Genomic DNA, 21623 nt, shown 5'->3' on the forward strand with positions numbered 1-21623 from the left:
AGATTTTCTACAGAGAGGATTTCTGGCTCTTTGCAGTGTGTGTTGTGCCTCCAGGTAGCCAGGCACGGAGCAATCCTTTGAGCCCGGCAGCTTGAAGGAGCAGGTTGTTTCTTCTCTACAGGTGTGAGTGAAAATGTAGCTTTTTGTTTTGGGTTATTATTTGTTCCCTATTTTTGTCTCTCTGGCATCTTAGATGATTGTCACATTTTCTTTTTTCAGTGCTGAATGTAAGGCTGCTCCTCACTGCCCATGTTTTCCATTATTGTCCCAAATCGCATCATTACCTTTTCCCTGATCTCCCTCCAACACTTGGTGTGGGTTTTGTGCGAGTGTGTGGCTTCATGCATAGGAATGTAAAGTATTGTGTCTGTCGAAGAGAAAACTTGTTTAGATACTATGAAAAACTGTCCTGACAGGTTGATGGTGAAGAAGGTTTTAAAAATGTGTTTCTTAAAGGCTGTATTGAAAAATTAATGATTAATGATTAATCACATTTTTTAATCAGGCGTTTTCAGTTCCATTATTTGCATTACAAAACTCTTACGAAGTCCATAATGACATGGTAAAGCAATTCTTACCAGATTGTCTTGATTAGGAATCAAATGGCAGCAAAAAAACTGCATGAGACTAGCATAAAGTGGGCCTGTCTCTAAAGGGGACACTCATGGGTACCCACAGAACCCATTTTCATTTAGATATCCTGATGTCAGGGATCATGGGACCACTGTGAAATGGCCATGCTGTTTTTCCATTGTCAAAATTTACGTTGGAGCCTTATTTAGCCCCCTTTCTGAGAAGCTAGCGTGACATTGTTCTGCTGGATTTTAGGACTTTAGGTCTTCTTGTACCAGTATCTTCTCTCCAGCTAAAAACTCAGCTTGGTGCAGTCTCTTAAGGACAGAAATGTCAGCTGATGATTAATGCAATGAAAAAAAAGGAAGAAAAAAACGCGTTATGTATAAACCTCGCATTGTGATAAACAAGTTAACGGTGACAGCCCTAATAATACATTTTTCAAGCACACATATTTCTGTGAGCACAAACTTTCTAGTACGGGTTACCCAAGTCAGTTTTTAAGGTGTACTTCAACTCCCCAGATGACTATTTGTAAATAAAAATACTCACCCCTTGTTCCATTGAATTCATGACGAAAACCTTTTCTAGTATGCCTCCAGTGAAAAAACAATCCAAAAACAAATTATTGATGAATTGAAGTCATATGGGTCAGAGAGATCTCTCCCAACTCATGCAGTAGAACCAAAACAAGTCTAATTATCCTCAGAACTTCCCAAAACAGGCAGCTCTTTCTGACAGGTAAGTGAAGTTAAAGTAAATCTCATCTATGCTCACTTCTAAGCCAGTCTCCACCGACAAAATTAGTAATTTTACCTCGCTGAACATGGGAGCTGCTGGTCTACTGCTGTCTCGATCAGTTAGTTTGTTTGTGTTATTGTGTGTAATTGTTCTTGTGTTGTCTTGTAACTTTGGTGAAATAGAACTAACTCTTAAAAACACCAAAGTCACACAACAACACAAGCACTGAGCATATGACTTAATGAATCAGATTTAGATTACGTTGCACGGATTGTATGAGTTTGTCAACAGATGTTTTGCTATGTTTTTGCTGTTGTTAAACACAGAGCCCTATGACTTCAAATTATCAAGAATTTTCTTTGTTTTGGACTATTTGTTTACCCTGGAGGCATGCGAGAAAACTAAAATTTACTTCAAGAATTCAGCAGAGCACAGGTATGTAATTGATATACAAATGATTATTCAGAGGGTGAAATATCCTTTTAAACCTTAAGCTCTGGCAGCGTTACTCCCTTACTGCACCACCTCCTTATACCAGTAACCCTCTCCTCCCCAGGTTCATCTCTCCCGCCTCCCAGCTCGTCATCACCTTCTCACTCATCTCAGTCCAGCTGCTGGGGGTCTTCGTCTGGTTCGCGGTGGACCCTCCCCACACAGTCGTGGACTACGGCGAGCAACGGACCCAGGATCCCATGTCGGCTCGTGGCGTCCTCAAGTGCGACATCTCGGACCTGTCCCTCATCTGCTCCCTGGGCTACTCCATCCTGCTGATGGTGACGTGCACAGTTTACGCCATCAAGACGCGAGGTGTGCCCGAGACCTTCAACGAGGCCAAGCCCATCGGATTTACCATGTACACCACCTGCATCATCTGGCTGGCGTTCATACCCATCTTCTTTGGCACGTCACAGTCGGCAGAGAGGGTAAGTGTGAGTTTTATGTTATTTTTTTCCTGGTACGTACCTAACCTGTTCACTTTTACTGCTGTTTTGAACATTTTCTATATGAGTTACAGTCTACAGAGAGTGTGAGCATATCGCCGATGTCTTTACTTCATCCCCATCATCTTTGGGCTTTTTAAGTCTGCAAAGAGGATGAAATCACAGTGTGTGTGTGTGTGTGTGTGTCTATCTGCTGCTGTGTGCATTTATCTGTTGGATTACCCTGTATATGACCTGTTTGGGATTTAAAGCAATTTTCTTTGAGACACCACAGTCTACAGAAAAGATGACTGCAGGCTGAATTGGTGTGTGTGTGTGTGTGTGTGTGTGTGTGTGTGTGTGTGTGTGTGTGTGTGTGTGTCTGTGTGTAGGATTTGACTAGTGAAGGGTGCAATGGATTTAGATTATTTTGTGATATTAATGTATATTTGTGTGAATTATCTTTTATAAGATGACAATTCACTGACAGGTGTGTTGTGATGGTGTGGTTTAAGGGCTTTCTGTGAGCATGACAAGCTCTCCTGAGCCCATTTTGCAGTATTAAGTTTTGAAATCACATTTCCATGCAATGCTTTGGCAAAAAAAAGAAAAATCTGCTTCCTCTCTTCCCTAGACAACCTTTTGGAGATCAAAACTGCATCTCTTGGCACAGAATAATAGATATGTTTTTCAATTGTAGCTATACTAATGGCTTAGAGTCCAAAATCTCCTGACAATCCCCCGCGAGTACAAGAGGATTTTCTGTCTGACTGATTGACTGGATCCATGCCGTGGTCAGGGCTTTTAGAGGGTTGTACTGTAGAGCTTATTCCTCATACCTTTAGTCAATTATTGATGTGCTATATGATGTGAGTGAGATGTTTCTTTCACAAGGTGAATGTGTGTGTGTGTGTGTAGGCAGCCTTTACGGGGCTAAGGTTTCACGTACTGAATGATGGTTTCATTGTGGATGCATGTTTGTTGCTTTTTATTGGATATTTCAAGTTATACGTTTTCAGCTTGTACATAGAGTTATCTACTGTGTTTAGCACAGCCATATGTTAGGGCTGAGCCATTGTGGCCAGAATTTCAATCTCAATTATTCTGATCAATACTGAGATCAATACTCATTATTCACAAAATATTTTATTGCAATTTTACATTTAAAAAAACAGAGCACCACTTTTACTGTACTGTACATTCCTAATAATTGACACATTTTTGCATAAAAAAAAGGCTGGTCCTCATTCACAGTGCATCTTCCACAAATAAATAAAACTGCACCCAAACATTTAACCCAGAGTTAAATCAACAGAGCACCACTCTCACTTTCACACCCTGCTACATTTCTGCTAATTAACACATCTTTGCATCAAAATAAGACTCAAAATAGGGTTCTTTTTCACCTGAATTCAGTGCATGGATATGTATCACATTTTCCAGGCCTGTGAAAGTCATGGAATTAGTTAAAATCATTGAACATTTTGGAAAAGTCATGGAAATTTGATGTGAACAATGAAATAGTGAACTTCCATGCAAAACCTTCCATGTAATATACTAATATCTAATATACATCAGTGTGCTATATTTTATTTACCATGTGAAGAAGAAAATGTGAAGAGAAGTTTAATCTCATGTGTTCTGGGCAAAAATCTGGGCAAGTGGGGCAAGGAAAAAAATGTATATTGAAAATTTTGTCCATGAAAATGTGTGAGAACCGTGGAGCCAAACCTGGAACATGTGTTTTCCACATAAACGTGTATACAAAATCCAGCTGTTCCATGTTAAAAATCAGTGTTTCTTCAACACTTGTTGGTGACCTGATGTCAGGAGGAGCTGCTGTTAACATTAGCTGAGCTTGTTTCTGGGTGCCCAGGTTGTGTTCAGATTAGGATCCTCTCATCATTCATCAGTTTTTTACCATGATCCTAGTTATACGCAGAGGTCCGAAGCAATCAGACCCAGTAATTAAAATGCTAAATAAAGCAGTTTCACGTTGAAAATCGTCTGACACTATTTGGTTGACACAGACATCTGGAGAGATTCAGGGTGACTGTAAACCAAGCTGCCGCTAACATTTACTTAGCTTGTTACTCTGATAACATAAGGTCCAGGTCTCCAATAACTAAAATATTTCATCTGGTTAAAAGATGTATTAAGAAATGATAAAGATCTAAACAATGACAACAACATGACTTGAAACAATAAGAAATGTTTTAAAGTCCAGCCATCCAGACGACAGCTGGCAGTTATGGAAAACTCAAGGACCCAACCAAAGAGTCCCGAGATAGATCCTAGTGGTCACAAAATAATAAGAAAGGGGAAAAAAAATGCTTTTTTGATGCTTTTTATGTGGAAATGCTTGATGTTTTTACCTCTCTGGGCCTCTAAAAGTCCTTCAGATTAAATTATCCAAGAGGGGAAAATCACTTTTTGGTTTAACTGCTTATTGCTGTGTTCACGTTCGGGCCATAACCTGTGATCAGGAAACACAAGTAGCCATCTAGAAGGGGCTGTAACCAAAAAGAGGTTGGAAGCCATTGCCTCAGGAAAACAATAAATGATTGACTAGTCGTGTGACAGCCTGTAAGAGGTGTCCTTTCCCCTTATCATTTAAAATCAGATGGTGAAGGCACAAACATCCATACACTCAAATTGCCATTCTGATTCAAAACCATATAGTACACACACACAGTAAACCACTGTGTCTACTTCTATGCGGTTTATTGATTCAATTACTTGATAGTGCATCTGTTCTGGATTTTACAATAAAACACTTTCATTGACATTCAAAGCATGTCATTGATCGCAGATGTCTTCACAATGCTAAACCTTGGTATACTTTAAATGCACACATAGAGCAGATAGATAAGCAGTAAACCACATAGGTAAGACATATAGGCATGGCAGTAATGTGTAGATAGCACTGTGTCATTCACATAATAACCACATAAACACACACATAGACTGCAGAGATACAAATCAGAAACCTCTTTTCATGAAGCAATGAATCAAATCAATGCACAGCTCTGAAACAAAGTGTGTCCTCGAGAGTGCCTCTGAGTCCATCTCTCAAATGTCTGTCCGACTGTGTTATCCTCTTCTACACAAACGGCAAATACCTTTGTGTCCATTGAAGGTTCAAGTCTTCCCTTCCGCTTCGCCAATAAAAGAGTTGCCTCTTATAGTCTCTCCCTATTTTAGAGTGTCAGTCTGGCAATTTTCATTTCTCCATTTCCTTGCGTCTCAGCCCATTTTCCTTTCAAGGCGGGTGCCCGCCTCTGTCGCATGGCAAAAAGCTGGCATCAAAGTGATCCAGTCTAATCACACATCAGGGAAATCATGCTCTTGCTGGATGTTTCACAGTGTTTTTACTTTGCTCCCTCTCATTCTTTTCCCTCCTCAAGAAGACAGGGAGTTTAGGAGTAGTTATTGATGCAGAAAGTTTTAAGGAAATCAATGAGGTTTCTTTCTGTCTGTCTGTCTTTTCATCTCACCACATTTACGCAAACAGAATCTCACAAGTTTAATTACAATTATTACATATTTTGTATGGATGATATGGTCAGAATCCTCTACATTATGTGTTATTTTATATCATGGTGTAGTGGACTGCCTTGGCGTAGTCTTTTCATTTTCCCTCGGAAAAACTCCACAGCTGAACTTAAACTGTATTAGTGAAGGGCATGTCAAGAGAGACTGTTTTATGAACCCAGAGAATTTAAAAGAGGGTTCTTTATTTACTTTGTTGAGACTCCCCAGTGGACATCTGCAAACAGATTCTGCTTTCAAGTCACAAAAAGTGTCAGGCTTTGACATGTTCCAGCTCAAGATGCCATGAGAGATGGATGTTTTTGGGCGTCTCATCTAGTTCACAACAGGATGTTAAGACATCCAAATGCATCAGAGATGCAAGAACAGTTGTCCATCACCTTTCTTTGACACAGGGACTTAAGTTGGTATAGAGGACTGGAGACACATTTCTACCAAGAATTTGAGAAGGGCCAACAAGATTAAATGATTAAATGATGATCTCCTTCCCTCTCCCTCCCCTCTCATCAGCGCGTAAAGTTCGCTACCCCGCCTCCAATTCGCGACCCAAAATCCATAAGATAAAACTTATGCCCTCAGCTCTGAGCTTCTTTCTACTTTCCCTTTCACCGCGGCGCTTCTTGTGTATTCTCGTCTGCACTTTTTTTTCTTCTTCAATTTTATAAGAGGAGCCGCAACCACTCATCAGAGCTTTGCTGAACTTTAACTTTTTCTGACCCTTTTCCTTTTAAATTTCTTTAACGCTTTTCTTTATATCAGTTTTTGGTCAGCAAAGACATTTTTGTATTTTATTTTAAGTAAACTCAACATAATAATTTGAAGTGACTTCTTTTGGCCAAATGGAACTCCTTTGAATTATTTCTGCAAGTTTTAATTGAAAAGGACACTTTTCCTGGTTTTAAAGGCTGCATTATGTAATTTTCAGAATTTACCAGACGTTCAAGCTGTTCTATCATCAGCTTTTACCTTTACCCACTCAGTTATTATATCCATAATCCTTGAGATTATTTATCAAAAATCTCATTGTGAAATTATTTTATGAACGCACCAATGGGCAGCCCTATTAAAGTAATATTAATATCCAAGGATTTGATTAAAAAAAATGATATTTGATTTTCTCCATTATGCCCAGTCCGACTACATGTACTGCCCCATAAAGCTCCCACAGTAGAAATGATAGTGCCAGTTCTCCACCGGTGGACTAATTTTTATCATCGCATGCTATATACTGTCATATCGCCAAGCCCTATAACCTAATAATGGAAACATTACAGATTCACTTTCCCCAGACAGACGCTTTAATCCAGTCATCAGTTTCAAACAGGTGTTCTATGTTTGCAGGTATTGATGTATAATGGCACCTTTAGGGTGTGTTCAAGTGACTGCAAAAGTCATTTGCGTGTGTTTGTATGTGTTTATAAGGGTAATCTGTGTGTGTACTTGAATGTGTGAGTGTATGTTATCTGACGTGCTGAAGCATCCCGTCTTACCGGTTGGTCTGAGCAGCACCCGTGCCATGTTTGTTCAGCTAATTAGAATGTCCACCAGCGACTTCTTGTGCATTGGCGTTTGAGTGTGTTTGCCTGGTTGTGTGTTGTATTTAATTGGAATATCCACCAGTGCACATTTGTGTGTCTGTGTATGTTGTTTCTAATTGGAATATCCTCTGGAGTGTGTGGCAGCTGGCTGGCTCACAGAGAGAGCAGAAGAGAGGGAGGAGAGAGACGAGTGAAAGGAATAAACAGGTAATGATGTGACTCGCTGATGGAGCTTTAATGAGGAGAGCTCTACCAAGGGCATAGGTTTGCTTTCCGAATGGGCGGTTGGGGATGGGGCTTCAATGAAGTTAGTTGGAGGTTAAATGAAAACATGACTCATATGATGATTAACTTTGTCATTTAGTGGCCATCATGCCTTGCTTCATCATTTGTCAGTAGTGTCAGGAACCCAAATATAGATATCAAATCAATTGTTTTCATATGTGTTCGACCGATACTTCACTATACAATCACACAGCTACTGATGATCACTGTGTTAGAAATCGTAAATTAACATAGTATTCATTCTGATGTAAAATTGATGGTGTAGTGCCTTCCTGTTGCATGTTATTTGGATTTTGTGTACGCAAGACATGCCCAGTTGTATACTAGATTAGAAAGAATTTTGTGAGTATGAGACAGGAGCTTACAAGATATAGTTTACTCCCAAAGTACATTGTCTCTTTAGATTGCCCAGTGGTGGATTGGATGGCAGATGGCAGGGTTGGCTGATATATTAAAACTCTGCAACCAGAAAATGTGAGCCCAACAATAGCCGATTGCCAATATATTCATGCTGGTTGCACGCAATGGCCCAAAAAGGAAAACAACTAGTGCTGTAGTCAGTCAAGATAGCCAGTATATTCGTCCCATCGCCCAACACTAGCAGACAGTCAAAATAACCGTTGGATAAAGTAAATAGGAATAACAGTGAGTGATGATAAGCTAAAGTTAAGTGTGGGAGCCAGTGCTGAGTTCAGAACCACCTAAACCGAGCCCAAGTCATGACCAAGACCAGCAGATAATGAGACAGAGATAAGACCAAGACTTTGACAGGTATAGTCCAAGTCAAGACCAAGGCCAAGGCTGTTCAAGACCGAGTCAAGACTGAGACTAGAGCAGTGCAAGTTCCACACTGTAGGACAAACTACGGATAAATGTGGAGCATGCAGGCAATCCTTACGTTGGTCTGAAAGAACCATAATCACATAAAACAAATGAAGATTCCTCTTCATTCACCTATTTAATCCCTATTCTGTGTATATGTGTGTATGCACTGTGTGTAGCATGACAAATGTCTTGATAAAATAATCAAAAGGCATTACAGAGGTGAATTTTATTCAACAAGATTTTCCTTTTTTTTCCTTTAAGCAAATACAGCAAATACAAAAAACAAAACAAAACACTAAGGGGTCAAAATCAGTTTAGCCATCTTTTTACCAAACTTTTATTTTGCACAGGCAGACTAGAGGTGTCCTCGCAGTTGGGTTCTTGACGGGTCTCGAAATAAAATCTTGAGCCCTATTTATCTGTGACAGTGACAACACAGAGGAAACAATGTTCAAGGCCACAAAGAGACCTCCAAAAACTTGCCTTGGGACTAAGACCAATATCGAGTACGTCAACACCAGCAGAAGCTCAAATATATAATTTGCTGTTGAAAAAATATTTAACATGAAATATTTGATAATATTAATTTCAGGGCACCCAGGAGCTCACCTTGTAGAGCATGCCCCCCTTGCACAAAGGCAATGTCATCGCCACAGCTGTGTGCAACTAGAATCACTCTCTTTGTCTCAGTGTGTCACTACACCCTAAAGAAAGGGCAAGTCGATACACGTTGGTGTATTTTTAATGTTTCTAGCCCTATGAATCAAAGGCCTTTTATGCTTTTCTAACCATCCTGAGTGCCTGGACCTGGATCTTTTACACCACAGTTTTTTTGGTTATAAGTTCCTCTTTTTTTGTAGTACTGTGATCGCTTTTGTTCTGGTGTTCACAGACAGCTGATGTTGTCTGTTCCTAGTGTTGAATCAGTGTCTTGTTCAGGGTTATTTCACCAGTGCAGTTCTCCTTAGAGTTGTGGCATGTGATGTCATCACACACAACTCCAGTTTACCTCTCCAGGGGGGTCGTGTCTTTAGGGTGTACCAGCAGAGATCTGAAGGTGTAACATGGTTTGTGCTCAGTGCAGCGTGGAGAGGTTGAAAGCTTGTGAGCTGACCTTCAGTTAAGGTCAAGACTGAACTTTGATGCTCAACTTTTTATTTAGCCTTTGAGGAGTTGATATGGCATCTACTCATCTCTCCAGTGGTCAAGTTTGTACAAACTGTAAAAGCCTGCATGGACTGGCCGAAGGGCTGTTTCCAGGCGATATAGTGAGATCATCAGATCCCCAAAATTGTTGATAGTCTTTGTTTAAAAGGAGAGTTCAATGATGGAGGAAAAGAAGGATTTTGATCAATCAGTGCTGAGAGGGACATTGGTAAAAGTCCAAAGTTCTTCCTAAACTCAGATCCTTAGGGATTTTTTAAGTGATGGGTTATTTTTATATGAAGAGATTTTCACCAGTGTGTTGTATATCAGGTGAGCTGGTGGTGAAGACATTTTGCAAAATCAGGCTTCAGTGTCCAATCAGGATGATTTCTGTTGATCTAGCGTAGTTTTCCAAAATAACATGTAACGAATATTAGCTACCCAATAGTAATATTAAAAGTTAGACAATGCCACTCCCCCTGGTTGCCTTGGTCTCTGCCAAAAGGCTTATGAATTCTCTGAGGTTTATTACTATGAACAATATTGGAACACATTGAAACAAATAAACAAATTTTGGTTAAAAAAAATCATTTTAATGGTGTTGATTCGGCCTGCCGGGGACAAAGATAGTGCTCTCCATTTTTGATAATCTTTCTTGACTGACTTAAAGAAGGCAGTAAAATTCAGGTCCAAGAGTTATTATGTAATTGTGGAATACTGACCCCTAAGTAAGTGATATATTCAGATGTTAACCCCATGCCAAAGTTTTGAAAAGAAACAGTCTTGGCTATGGTATTTATAAGAAGCATCTCACTTTTGTAAAGCTTTAACCCTTTGCAACCCTTGCACGTTGGCTTGATTTTGTTTTTTCAAAAATGAGAAGAAGGAAATTGAGCAACAAAAAATTAACCCAAAAATTAGCAAGAAATTATAAAAACGTATCAGAAAATTACTTGAACATTAGTAAAAAAAAAAATAATAATAATAATAAGTTTTAAAAAAGTAACAAGGAAATGACATGGAAATGTGCTTAAAAATAATACATCTGCAACATAATTTTAAATATGTAATTATGATTATTATAAAAATAGTTTTTCTCTAGTTTTTTTTCTTTTCCCCTAGACAATTGTCCATAGGTTCCTGAAAATAATGTTATAAATCTGTTTATTTCTCTCATTTCTCATCAAGTTGCTCCAAAGAAATTGCAACATTTTGCTCAAGGTTCAAAGGTTTAAATATGTGTGAAGGCAAGAAAAGTGATATTGCTCCAGGTTACTTTTTAGCCATAAATTTGTCCAAAGCGGTTAAGTATATTGAAAGCATGACAGAGATCTCGGTGGTTTAAGAATATAGAGCAGGAGATCATCCACATATAAGGACAGTTTGTATTCTTCTTCAGCCCTAAACACTTGTGAGATCATCACAGTCATCGGTCAAGTTAGATGAAGCTTATTGAGTCTGTTAGAAGGTACAGCCTGTGCTCATGCAATAAAGGATATAATGCATCGTCCTTTACCTAATGAAATCCAACATTTCTGTCATAGCTTTTAGTTTGAATGAATATATAAATATATATATATATATTCTGCAACATGTAGGCATAATAGTCTTGTTAGACCCTCTCAGTACATTTAAAATTACTTCATGTGGTACATCTTCTGACAAATGGAGACTTGAGATTCTGCCACATTCTCATTTTCCATCCTCACCCACTCACTGTCACTTGCTTCTCGTCCCCTCTCGTGTACTTAAATGTGTTCAGTCCACAGCCTCCTCTCGTATGCTCCCATTCTCCCCGTCTTAACACCCCTCCTCTCATTCCTCCATTGCTCACGTCATGTCCCTCACACTCCTCTCCTCTGAATGCTCAGCATGGCTCTGAGTCACAGCGGGCAGAGAAAGAGAGCAAGAGAAACACAAAGAGAGAGAGAGACGAGAATTGAAAGGGAAAGTTGCAGCGAGAGATGGGGACATGCAGGGAAGACAGTGAGAAGCGGAATAAGAATGTGAGAGAGAAATCAAAAAATGAGCGAGAGGGAGATTCTTAACCATCACCAACAAGGGAAGTATTGTTTTGAAATAGGTCATGCTATCATGCAGAGGCTGTCGGCTCCAAACAGCTTCTGCCGCACCCTGCAGAAATAGGAAAGGTTGTGTGTGTGTGTGTGTGGTGTGTGGACATGTGAATGTGTGCTTCTCTCTGCCTCTCTCTAGCCCTAACCACAGGGTACATCCTCTCTCCAGCTCTCTCTCTCTGTGTCTGCCTCATCAGTCCTTTTTCCTGACACTACGGGCAGAAGACAATCTTTCTTTTTTTGTCTTTTCTCTTTATCTATACCTCTCTTCTTTCTTTCTCCCCATGTGCCACCTCTCCTGTTCTCCAGATGTCTTAAATATGGTCAGCTTGTTATCTCCTGCTTCCAACAGAGGAAGAATCAACCACCCTGCTGCTACCCACAAACCCACTCACTGTGCTTTATGCCTGTGTGTGTGTGTGTGTCTTTTTATTGTGTGTTTTTGGGATTGTGTCATTATGTGTGCACCAGTTGCTTGCACAGATTTAAATTTTTTAGTGATATTTTAGTGATTTAAAAAAACATTTTTTAGCTAGTTATGCTTGCATACCCATGTAGGGGAGAAAAGGAGATGACAGGAGAGAGATCATGCACCTTTTAAATCTCTGATTTGCAGGCACAAGCCTGGCTGTTCTCAAGGCATGACCTTCATTTTTTAAAAATGGGGTAACTCCCTTCTTACTTAAGATTTTGAATGCAGGATTTTTATTTGTAACAAAGTATTTTTGTACTGTTATGACTGCTGTTTTCCTGCTTTTACTTAAGTAAAATACCTGAAGTTTAAACTTCTATGGAAATCCGTGTTTTTGTCCAACCTTTGATAGGCTTGTGTATTGTTTGTTTGACAAAATGACAGTGAGCTATGTAAACAGTTCGTCATTGCAAATGGCAAGAGGTATTGTAAAACCAACACTTTGGCAAAAAAAATGAGTGCGTGTTTTAAAAACATCAATTTGGATTTAATACAACATATGCAATACAACTATGCATGCATTTACATAGCATTTTATGAATCACCCTGACCTAAGAATACCTGGAAGTGTAATGAGAGAATGGTTTGCATGTATGTGACTCCAGTGAGTCTGTGTCAGTGCGAGTGTAAGGCAGATTGATTTTTATGGTCAGCGCATATCAAGGTGTCTGCATCCATAACGGATGCACATTGGTTGCATTTGACTCAGTGAGCATCTCATTTGAGAAAAGGCAGCCATACTTTGGATGGCATGTTGAAAAGTTTCTGATGTTCTTTGCATGTGAAGGTGGGGTCGGTCTTTTTTTCTACAGTACAGCAGCTGGCAAACAGACTGAATTCTTCAGTGTCGTAAAGGAAGGACAGACCTGCATGTTCTGAACAGTATGAATCCGCAGGTTGAGTAGCTGAAGCTGCTATTCATACAGACGTATGCACTTTGTCTCTCAAGGCCTCCCCATTCACATTATCTCTCTGACACATTCCCCATCCCTCTCATACGCACACCCACACAGTCATTCACACACACTGCTGTCTAACCTGAGACCAGAGCAGGACCCAAGTGTCCTGAACTCAAAATAGCCCTTTTTACGCAGTGAAGAATGGCAAACGGCCTCACTTTGGGTAACATTTCTCATTTTTTGTCTCTCAGTGATTGCATTTGGTCCTCAGGAGTACATTAAGAACACACATCCACGGTACACACAAATCCATCCCTGCTCCTCACAGCACTCACACATACACACACATTGTCGTGGCTCACTGTCATCAGAGAGATTTATGGCTGTGACTGTGGTCCCGGTGGAGATCCGGTGACCGCCCAGATCCTTACAGGGAGTAACCGTCGGTAATCAATCTACACTAATCTGAAGAGGTTGGAAGAGACAGAGGAGGAGAGAAACAGTGAAGTGGCACGATGAGAGAGAAGGGGCTGTGAGAGGGTGGCAACGACAATGTAAACAAATAAAAAAAAGACAGGATGAAAGAAGGGAGGGGAGTAAGAGGGAAAGAAAATAAGGTAGCAAGAGTGAACATACAAGACAAAACTGCAGCAAAGAAAGAATGAATCAGAGTGTGGGAGTGCAGAGTGAGTGCAACGTCAACCGCTACTAGCAAACAGAAAGAGTCAAAGAAGGGGGAGATTTACAAAACCATCCAACGCTAAAGATGGAGGCAGCGAGGCAAGCTAATATTTGAGAGAGAGAGAGATGAATGTAGATCAAAGATGAGGTAGACTGAGACTGAAACACAGAGAGACAAAGATGGAAAGAAAGTGGAATGAAGAGGAGGGGGGGAGCAGAGCAATGCCTGAATCGTTTAAGAATCGGACAGATGGCCAAAGCTCTGGGGTCATGAGCAGTTAAACTGCACAACTGACTCTCTCTGTCACACACACATAATGCACACAGCTGTCCCAAACACGATGCTACAGGAGCGCCTTGGGCAGGTCGCGCTGCAGGGTTTATTGTAACACTCGATTTATTTCCATTTGTGCTTTGACTGGCCAGTGGATGATTCAGCTGCAGCTTGTGTCAGACCCTATAAAATCTATAAAACTAGATACGTTTACACATTTGCATGAACATCGATTGCCTTCACTGTGTTTTTTTGAAGCAGTCCACATTACCATGATATCTACGATGTTCCCGTAAGAGTAAAACACTGGGGTTTCTTAATAATATGCAAAATCCTCTCGAGCTAATTGGTTGAATGGTTATAAAAGTTCTTAATTGGTGGGGATCAATAGGTTGTAGTCTGCGCAGACAGTCAATAAAGATTTATGCATCCTGAAGGGGCAAATTGCTCGGAATTAGGCAAATCAGGTTGTGTGCATTCTCCCAGGCAGAGTACCGCTCCCGAAGCAGGAAAGATGTGATCATCTTTTAAAAATTCACCATCATTCTTTCAATTTAATCATTTTGCAGAAAGTTAGATAAAATTTCAAGCTGTTAAAAATTATGTACAGATTGGCTGGATTTGCGTTTGCAGTAATTATGGTGATCACATGATTGATGGAGCGACTGTACAACGCCCCTTATTACAGTTTACAAGTACACAGTTTCCAATGCAGTCCTGATCCCCCCCCCAAATACAGTTTAACATCCACTCACACACGAACCCATCTAATCCATAGACTGTATATAAAGATGGACGAAGCGCCTCCACCTACTCCCTCTATGCTTAAGTGAGTCTAAATATCCCTGATATGGGAACTGCCATCTTGCATTGGTGAAGTAATTTGGAGTCATTTGGAGTATGGGCAGGGGCGATATCCGCAGTGGGGTAAGTTCCCGCCAAAACACCTGTCTGACCAAGTCACAAACAGCCCCATTAAATGTGGGAGCATGGATTGGCTGTCACAGCTGTCAATCATGGCATAAAATCTCCTTTTTTGTAGAATTGAGCAACTCATTAAAACCAAACTGATCATAAAAACAATCACTTGAACAAACATCAGGGTGATGAGAAGCAACATTAGTGATAGAAACCATCTTTGGGAAAAATAACTTGGCGTGTACTTTGAGTTTTTAGTTTGGCCTATGTCCCATTCACTAAAATGAAGGGGCAGGCTTAATGACCTTCACTGCATTCAGACAATACTGACCAATGTTCCCACCCTCTGCTAGATTTAGACATCATGTTGTCTTTATTCTGACAGAATTTACCAATCCTTGAGGTGATTATCTGTAACAGGCTGTGTGTGGCAAAAAAATACCCTTTAATTCATTTTTGAAGGAATTGCTTTTGCAGTCTTTTGCAGGGTTCTGGTGGGATTTGGTCGTTTGGTGGAAAATGAGGAGAGACAGACAGCAAGTGTCAGATCCTGACATCAAGCAGTGAAATGTTGAAGGATAAGAAGGGACGCCCAAGGGGGACCTCACACAGAGACGCTGGCAGTCACACTCACACACCACGTATGCATGCACACACGCATGCTTTACGTTCTCAAACACATACATTTAAGTACACCAACATGCACACACACTGAGCTCAGGGGAGCGATAGAGACAGGCAAGGAACTGTATAAATCCAAAGTTCTGCACAAAATTCCCCTTCAAGGCCCAAAGCAACAGTCATCTCCATCAACCTTACATCTCTGTAACACTAAAAAAACAAACATCACACATACTATTGTTTATTCTGTTTGTCATTTTACACCTCCACTGCAGCTGTCATTGCTTCATTCCTGCATATGTCAGACTGTAGAGACAGCATGACAAAGCAAAAAATATAAAAAATAGATGATACAAGGCTTCAATACAGACACAGTAACTGATTAAGTTGTGTAGACAGTGTTTTTGTCGTGTCTATTAACTTTTTACGATATTCCATTTTTAAAGCTGATTTGTGTCTATTAGCAGAACAAACTGTTAAGTATAAAGAGCAATGGCACAATAATTAAAAAAAAAATAATGATGTATTAATTAACTAAGACGGAGATAATTTAGGCAAAATTAAAAACATTGGAAAAATTGATAAATGGAACCATTGTAGATGCCCCAATTTAATTAGTGCCGTGCTGCTCACACTGCAGATCCCAGGAGAAATCCAAAGTTTGTTGCCTTTCAAGCTGTTGCTGTACAGATGCCATAACCTGGCATCCAGTTGCTGGCAATGACAAGGAAATACTTGGCTAGCCGGTCTTGGAGCTCTGTCAGACTCAAAGTGTCGGCAAGCACTCGGGTCTGAATCAGGAACAAAAAGTCTGGTCAAGAAAGAGTTATACCAAAAGAGCTTCCAAATGAATTAGACTTTCATGTTGCTGGGGTATTTTAATGTCCCTCATTAAGTGTTGTGAGTCCAATGTTTTGTAGTAACAAAATGAAACATATAAAAGTTTGTGAAAACTTTTGTTTCATTTTATATGTATACTAATACTGAGATTGCAAACAGTATTTGTGTCTATCAGAGTAGCATCAATGTGTGTGTGTGTGTGTGTGTGTGTGAGTTTGTGCGTGCAGACATGCGTGCAGACATGCGTGCATGTGTGTAATGTGATTCAAATGACCACCACTCTCATTTGAGTACCATTGTCAAATAAGACTGATACACTTAGAAGGGCTGTTTTGTTTGTGTTTTTGTTGTCTCATTACTAAAATGCAACTGCAGTGAGTGTGTCATTTTCACTATCCCCATTCATATTTTACAATCCTACAAATTATCTCCAGTTGCAAAATAAGCCCAAAAATGTAGAATTCAGAATTCAGTGTATCGAGAGAGATGATGTACTGTCTTGTCTTGTCGCTTTGGTGTGAACTGGCAGGTTTTTTGAATGTTGCAAAATGGGCGCATTGCAGGTAGTTGCATGTTTCAACTCGTCTTGTGTCAGATCTTTGGTCTCAACTGGGCTTAAATTCAAGCACAAGCAATGGAAGATTAACTGCCATGCAATCTCCAGTCAAGGAGAAATTAACCGATGCTGATATGCGTTTCATAGTTGCCTTCACAATAACGTTGCATGTTTCAATTACCATGACTAAATCTTTTTTTTCTCCACAATTAGCAATTATCAGCATGGCACTGTGACTACACACACGAATTATTTCTCTGAAAACCAATTTCTGAATCATCAAGGAAACCATCAAGGCAACAATATGCTGAAAGAGACTTTGTAAGGTGAGGGGGACTGCTGACATTTCCTTCACCGGAAGGTGGATTAGGGTTGAATGATAGGAGTTAGAGGACTCTTCTGAACAAAAACATAATTAAGAGAGGTGGAGAAATATGAGTGTTCTCTTAAATAAAGCCACCAAATAAAGGTCATGATTTTATTACCTTGATTTCTTTTTCTTTTATTCGTTTCATTAGAATTACAAAAGAGAGTAGGGACTATGTAGTGTGACTCTGTAGTATTGCTGGAAAAGGGTTTTGTATAATTTCCAGCCCAATTTCTGTCAAGACTGCATTACATCAGCTGCAGAAATAAGAACATTTAACATCCATGATAGGAGAGCAGACACACAGATACCCCCGTTTTACATGATTATAGTGTGACAGGTTTTTTTTTTTTCCCCCGCTTTGGAAACTTGGGACGCAGTCAGCTGAATGATGATGCTCCATGTTAGTCCTTGCTGGGCATTTTAATTGGCTGGAGCTGTGCACAGTGGGGCCACAGTCATGTCAGTTAGGAGAGAGCAAGCTATTCACAACAGGGCCACCCTCACAGTATGCATTACTAAGAAACCTTTATGCTCAACTCAAAATTTGTTTGACTTTAGACTGCTGGCCGAACCTCACACAGATCTGCAAGTCAATAAGGGCTACACTAACAAGCTGTGGCAGCGCAAACACAGATGTAACATTACTTTATGAAATACCCTGCACGCTCTTTTATGACACACATCCAGACCTTAGACCAGTATGGATTAGATGGCGGGAGAAAAATGTCTCTAAGTGCTGTTTTGTAGAAGATAATGAGGCACTTGTGGACAACAGTGGCCACGCTTGGGCCCAATTAAGCCGCACTGACACAAAGTTAAAATATCACGGCACAGAATCCTGTGTCAGAGCTTTTTTTAAAGAGTATTTCATCACAGCACCTTGGTGAAAAAATGTGTGTGATGGATGTGTGGAGAAGTGCGACTTGGGAGATTTAACAAGCACTGAGTAAAAGGCATATAGAGAAGGAGAGACTAAAAAGCTACAAAAGTAACTTTTTATGCATAAGGATTGAAGAAAAAACATCTACCCCCCTCACCTTTAATCATTTTTTTTTCTTTTTTAGTAGAGTGGGCTTCTAAATGATACCCCTCTTAACTGTGGCAGTTGGCGCTGTGAATTGAACACTTACAATGATTGGTGTAACTTTTATCTAGTTGTTTCTTTCTGCTGTGGCCATGAACTCATGCTTTTTCAGGAGACACAAAAATTATGAACATTTCTCCTCACTACCAATTTTAAGTGTGCTCTGTTTTTAAAGTTTATACACTTCCCTCTGTGATGTCCTTTATCAAGATAAAACTGATAGTTGATGCTTCTTTATTACAAAGGATTAAAAAGGAAAGTCCTAATTAATCACTATCATGATACTCAGTTGTGAGTTCTCTCCTACAGATAATGTTTTTGGAAACAGTTATTTGATGCATTTCTTTTTTAAAATTGTGGAACAAAAAAGGTGGCTTATCTTATTTCAGTATTTTCGAGGAAAGCCACTGGGACATAATGAAATTTAACAGCTGGTGGTGCTTAATTCAAAGACTTCCGGTTTTAGAAGTCTGATGTCCTTTATAAATCCACACTGCTAAGCAGCTTATGACTGTGGAGATCTATGAGTGGTGATACATTTTACTGCCTACAAAGTTATTCAGCGGACAAGTAACAAGGAAATAAAAAACAGACTAAATAAAACTGGACTGAGCTGGTTCCCAACTTCTACAGCCACGGAGTCCAGATTTGTATGAGTCATTAGTTTAATGTCCATAGATAAATTACCAAACATTTTATTTTTTAGTTTACAAAATGTATATAACACGTTGGCTAAAAACACAAAGAGATAAAACATTGCAATAATAAGCCGAAATGGCACTTTTGGATGGCGGCCCACCACTAAGGAATGGCTGTTTTAGACTCTCTGCTCCCTAAAACATCTCCAGTGTCATTAAGATTTGCTATTGATAAATGGCACAAATTTGTGAGTTACAGCTCAACGGATTTGAATTTTGCACAGAAAAATTATTATTAGCATTCATTTTTTTCCCAGCACTTTGAGCAAATCCACTGTTCCTAGAGATTCAATTAAAGTGAATTGACTTTGCTGCAAAATTCCACCTGGTATGTAAAATATAAAATACATATGGTTTGGGAATATACATATTATGTCAGAACACTGTGTTAGTAAAGATCCAAATTACAACCCTTGAATATGGGCTAGTAATTATACCACAGTTGATTTTTTTTTTCCTCTTTTCCTCAAAAATGTGTTTTTCATCTGTCCCCTAAAATGTCTGACATTTTCAACACTGACTTGTATCTGTGCAAAGTTTGACTCTAGAGCGGTGTTTTCACATTTCTCTACCAAAGGGGGCGATGTCTGTGCACCTTTTCTGCTAGTCCCAGTTTTGATGCCCAACAGAGTCCTCATCTGACTAAAGGTCAAACGTGTATTGTTGAATCTCTCTGATGTTTCCTCTAATACTAATACTAGCAAACATAATGCACACTGTTCTTTCACCAGTCAATCTGAGATGAGCAGCGCCGAAAAAAACAGAAAGAAAAAACAGCAGCAGTGGTGTGCAGGGGTGGAAGCCAGATCTACAGTACTAATAATCTACAAGTTTTGGGGTGAAAGAAAAAAGGTCCAAAGTTATCATTTATTTTCCCACTGTTTTTTAAACTGCTCTATTAAAAAACAATTTGATCATCAGAAAACTAGAACAAACATGATTATAATCCCTCACATACAGTAAGATCTGGTCTGGTCATGCTCCCATTTTTTAAATAAGTAAATAATTATAAAATCGCCTCACCCTCCCATGGCTCAGGTGATTAAAATGATGAGTAGTCTCATGGTGTGAGTGGACAGAAACAGGAGGTGCCTATTAGACACACACACACACACACACACACACACACACACACACACACAGGAGGTTCTTACACTAAATGGCAGTGTAAAGTTAGCGTAAGAGCCTCGGGCTGCCTGTAAAGTCACTTTGATAATTTGAAGGTTCGGTGAGAACAGACATCCATCAAGGACATCTAAACTCACCATCAACATGTGCAGACTGCAGCATGTTAAATGAAGCTGAGATGGAGAGAGAAAAAAGAATAATGGAGAAGACAGTAGACAAACAGAGAAAGGAAGTTGGTGAAGCAAAATGATAAAATCAGAAAGAGTTTTCAAAGACAAAGTGGAAGATGTGGAGAGGGATATTAAAAAGGACAGGAAGACATTTCAGAGTGAGATACAAGATAGTTTGGAGTGCAGTGTGGAGTGCCAACCACTCATTAGAGATAGTAAGGGCAGAGATGTGGGGATGATAAGAATGGAGAGATGCAAGACGTCGTTGGAAATGAAAGATGTCATGCACAATGCTCTCTCACCCCTCTATTTTCTTATTCCCAGTGTCTTTTTATTCTCTGACCGTTGACTGACTCGGAACATGAAACAAAGCAGCCAGCAGTCATTTATTTCAAATGAGAGCTGGGAGACAAAAGGAGAGTGGAGTGGCGTCTGGCGAGACATCTCCGTGAGAGAGCAGCACAGAGTTGAACATGAGTTCATCTTAAAGCAAATGCACAGCGAGTCAGTGCGAGTGTCCAAATGAAAGGCACATGTTCTTTTGCTATGGCACAATCACTTTCGTCCATCCTTTTTTTTTTACAATCATTTCTAATTTGTGAGAATATGGTTTTATCAGTGTCTGTGTCTGTCACTAGCTACTCTCAGGGACATCAGTACAAAGACTATGTGTAAAAGGAGGTCTCAAAGGTTGCAGGGATTTCTAGTGTTGTGCTGCTTGTTAGCTGGCGGTCGTCCGTTGAGAATGAGCCTCGCCTAGAGAAATTATGGTTCCAGTCTTTGGGGTGCTGTGTTCCAATGATACAGAGGAGGCTGGTCACGCCTTGCTATTACAGAGGTAGCAGTTTGGTGCTAACTCGGCTTTGTTCTGCTTTGCTTGAAAAATTAGCTGGCAAACTTTGTATCTGCTGAAGGAGCCAGCTTGTTTAGTCTGTTCTGCAATTTAGACGATTTCAGTGTGTCCATACATGTCCTGAGAGCTGGGAGCTGGCAGCTCCTGCTAGGAGATGACTCTCCTCTGAGGAGGTCTCAGGAGAAAGAAAGAGAAGAGCAGAAAGATTCTTCCTTTGTTGACTGGGTGACATTGCAGGTTCAAATGCTGCAAGCCCCCTTTTACATTGCCTCCTCTTGGCAGGAATCCCATGCCATCATTCTGCCTGGCTGTTCAGAGTTGTCACACATTTAGGCCGGCATCAGAGGTAGTAACAGTGCCGAAATGACCTCTGTATCAACGGGACAGCCAGCCTGATGGGATGA

General features: G+C 40.0%; 1 protein-coding gene across 1 annotated transcript in view; it reads left to right on the forward strand.

Moving 5' to 3' along the window:
• The window catches only part of grm8a (glutamate receptor, metabotropic 8a), a 297183-nt gene that overhangs the window by 262529 nt on the left and 13031 nt on the right, over nt 1–21623 (forward strand). The window contains exon 11 of the mRNA XM_042511145.1: nt 1871–2237. Within this exon, the coding sequence (XP_042367079.1) occupies nt 1871–2237 (367 nt within the window). The remainder of the gene's footprint in view (nt 1–1870; nt 2238–21623) is intronic.

The sequence above is a fragment of the Plectropomus leopardus genome, chromosome 22, assembly GCF_008729295.1.
Source record: "Plectropomus leopardus isolate mb chromosome 22, YSFRI_Pleo_2.0, whole genome shotgun sequence".
Lineage (NCBI taxonomy): Eukaryota > Metazoa > Chordata > Actinopteri > Perciformes > Serranidae > Plectropomus > Plectropomus leopardus.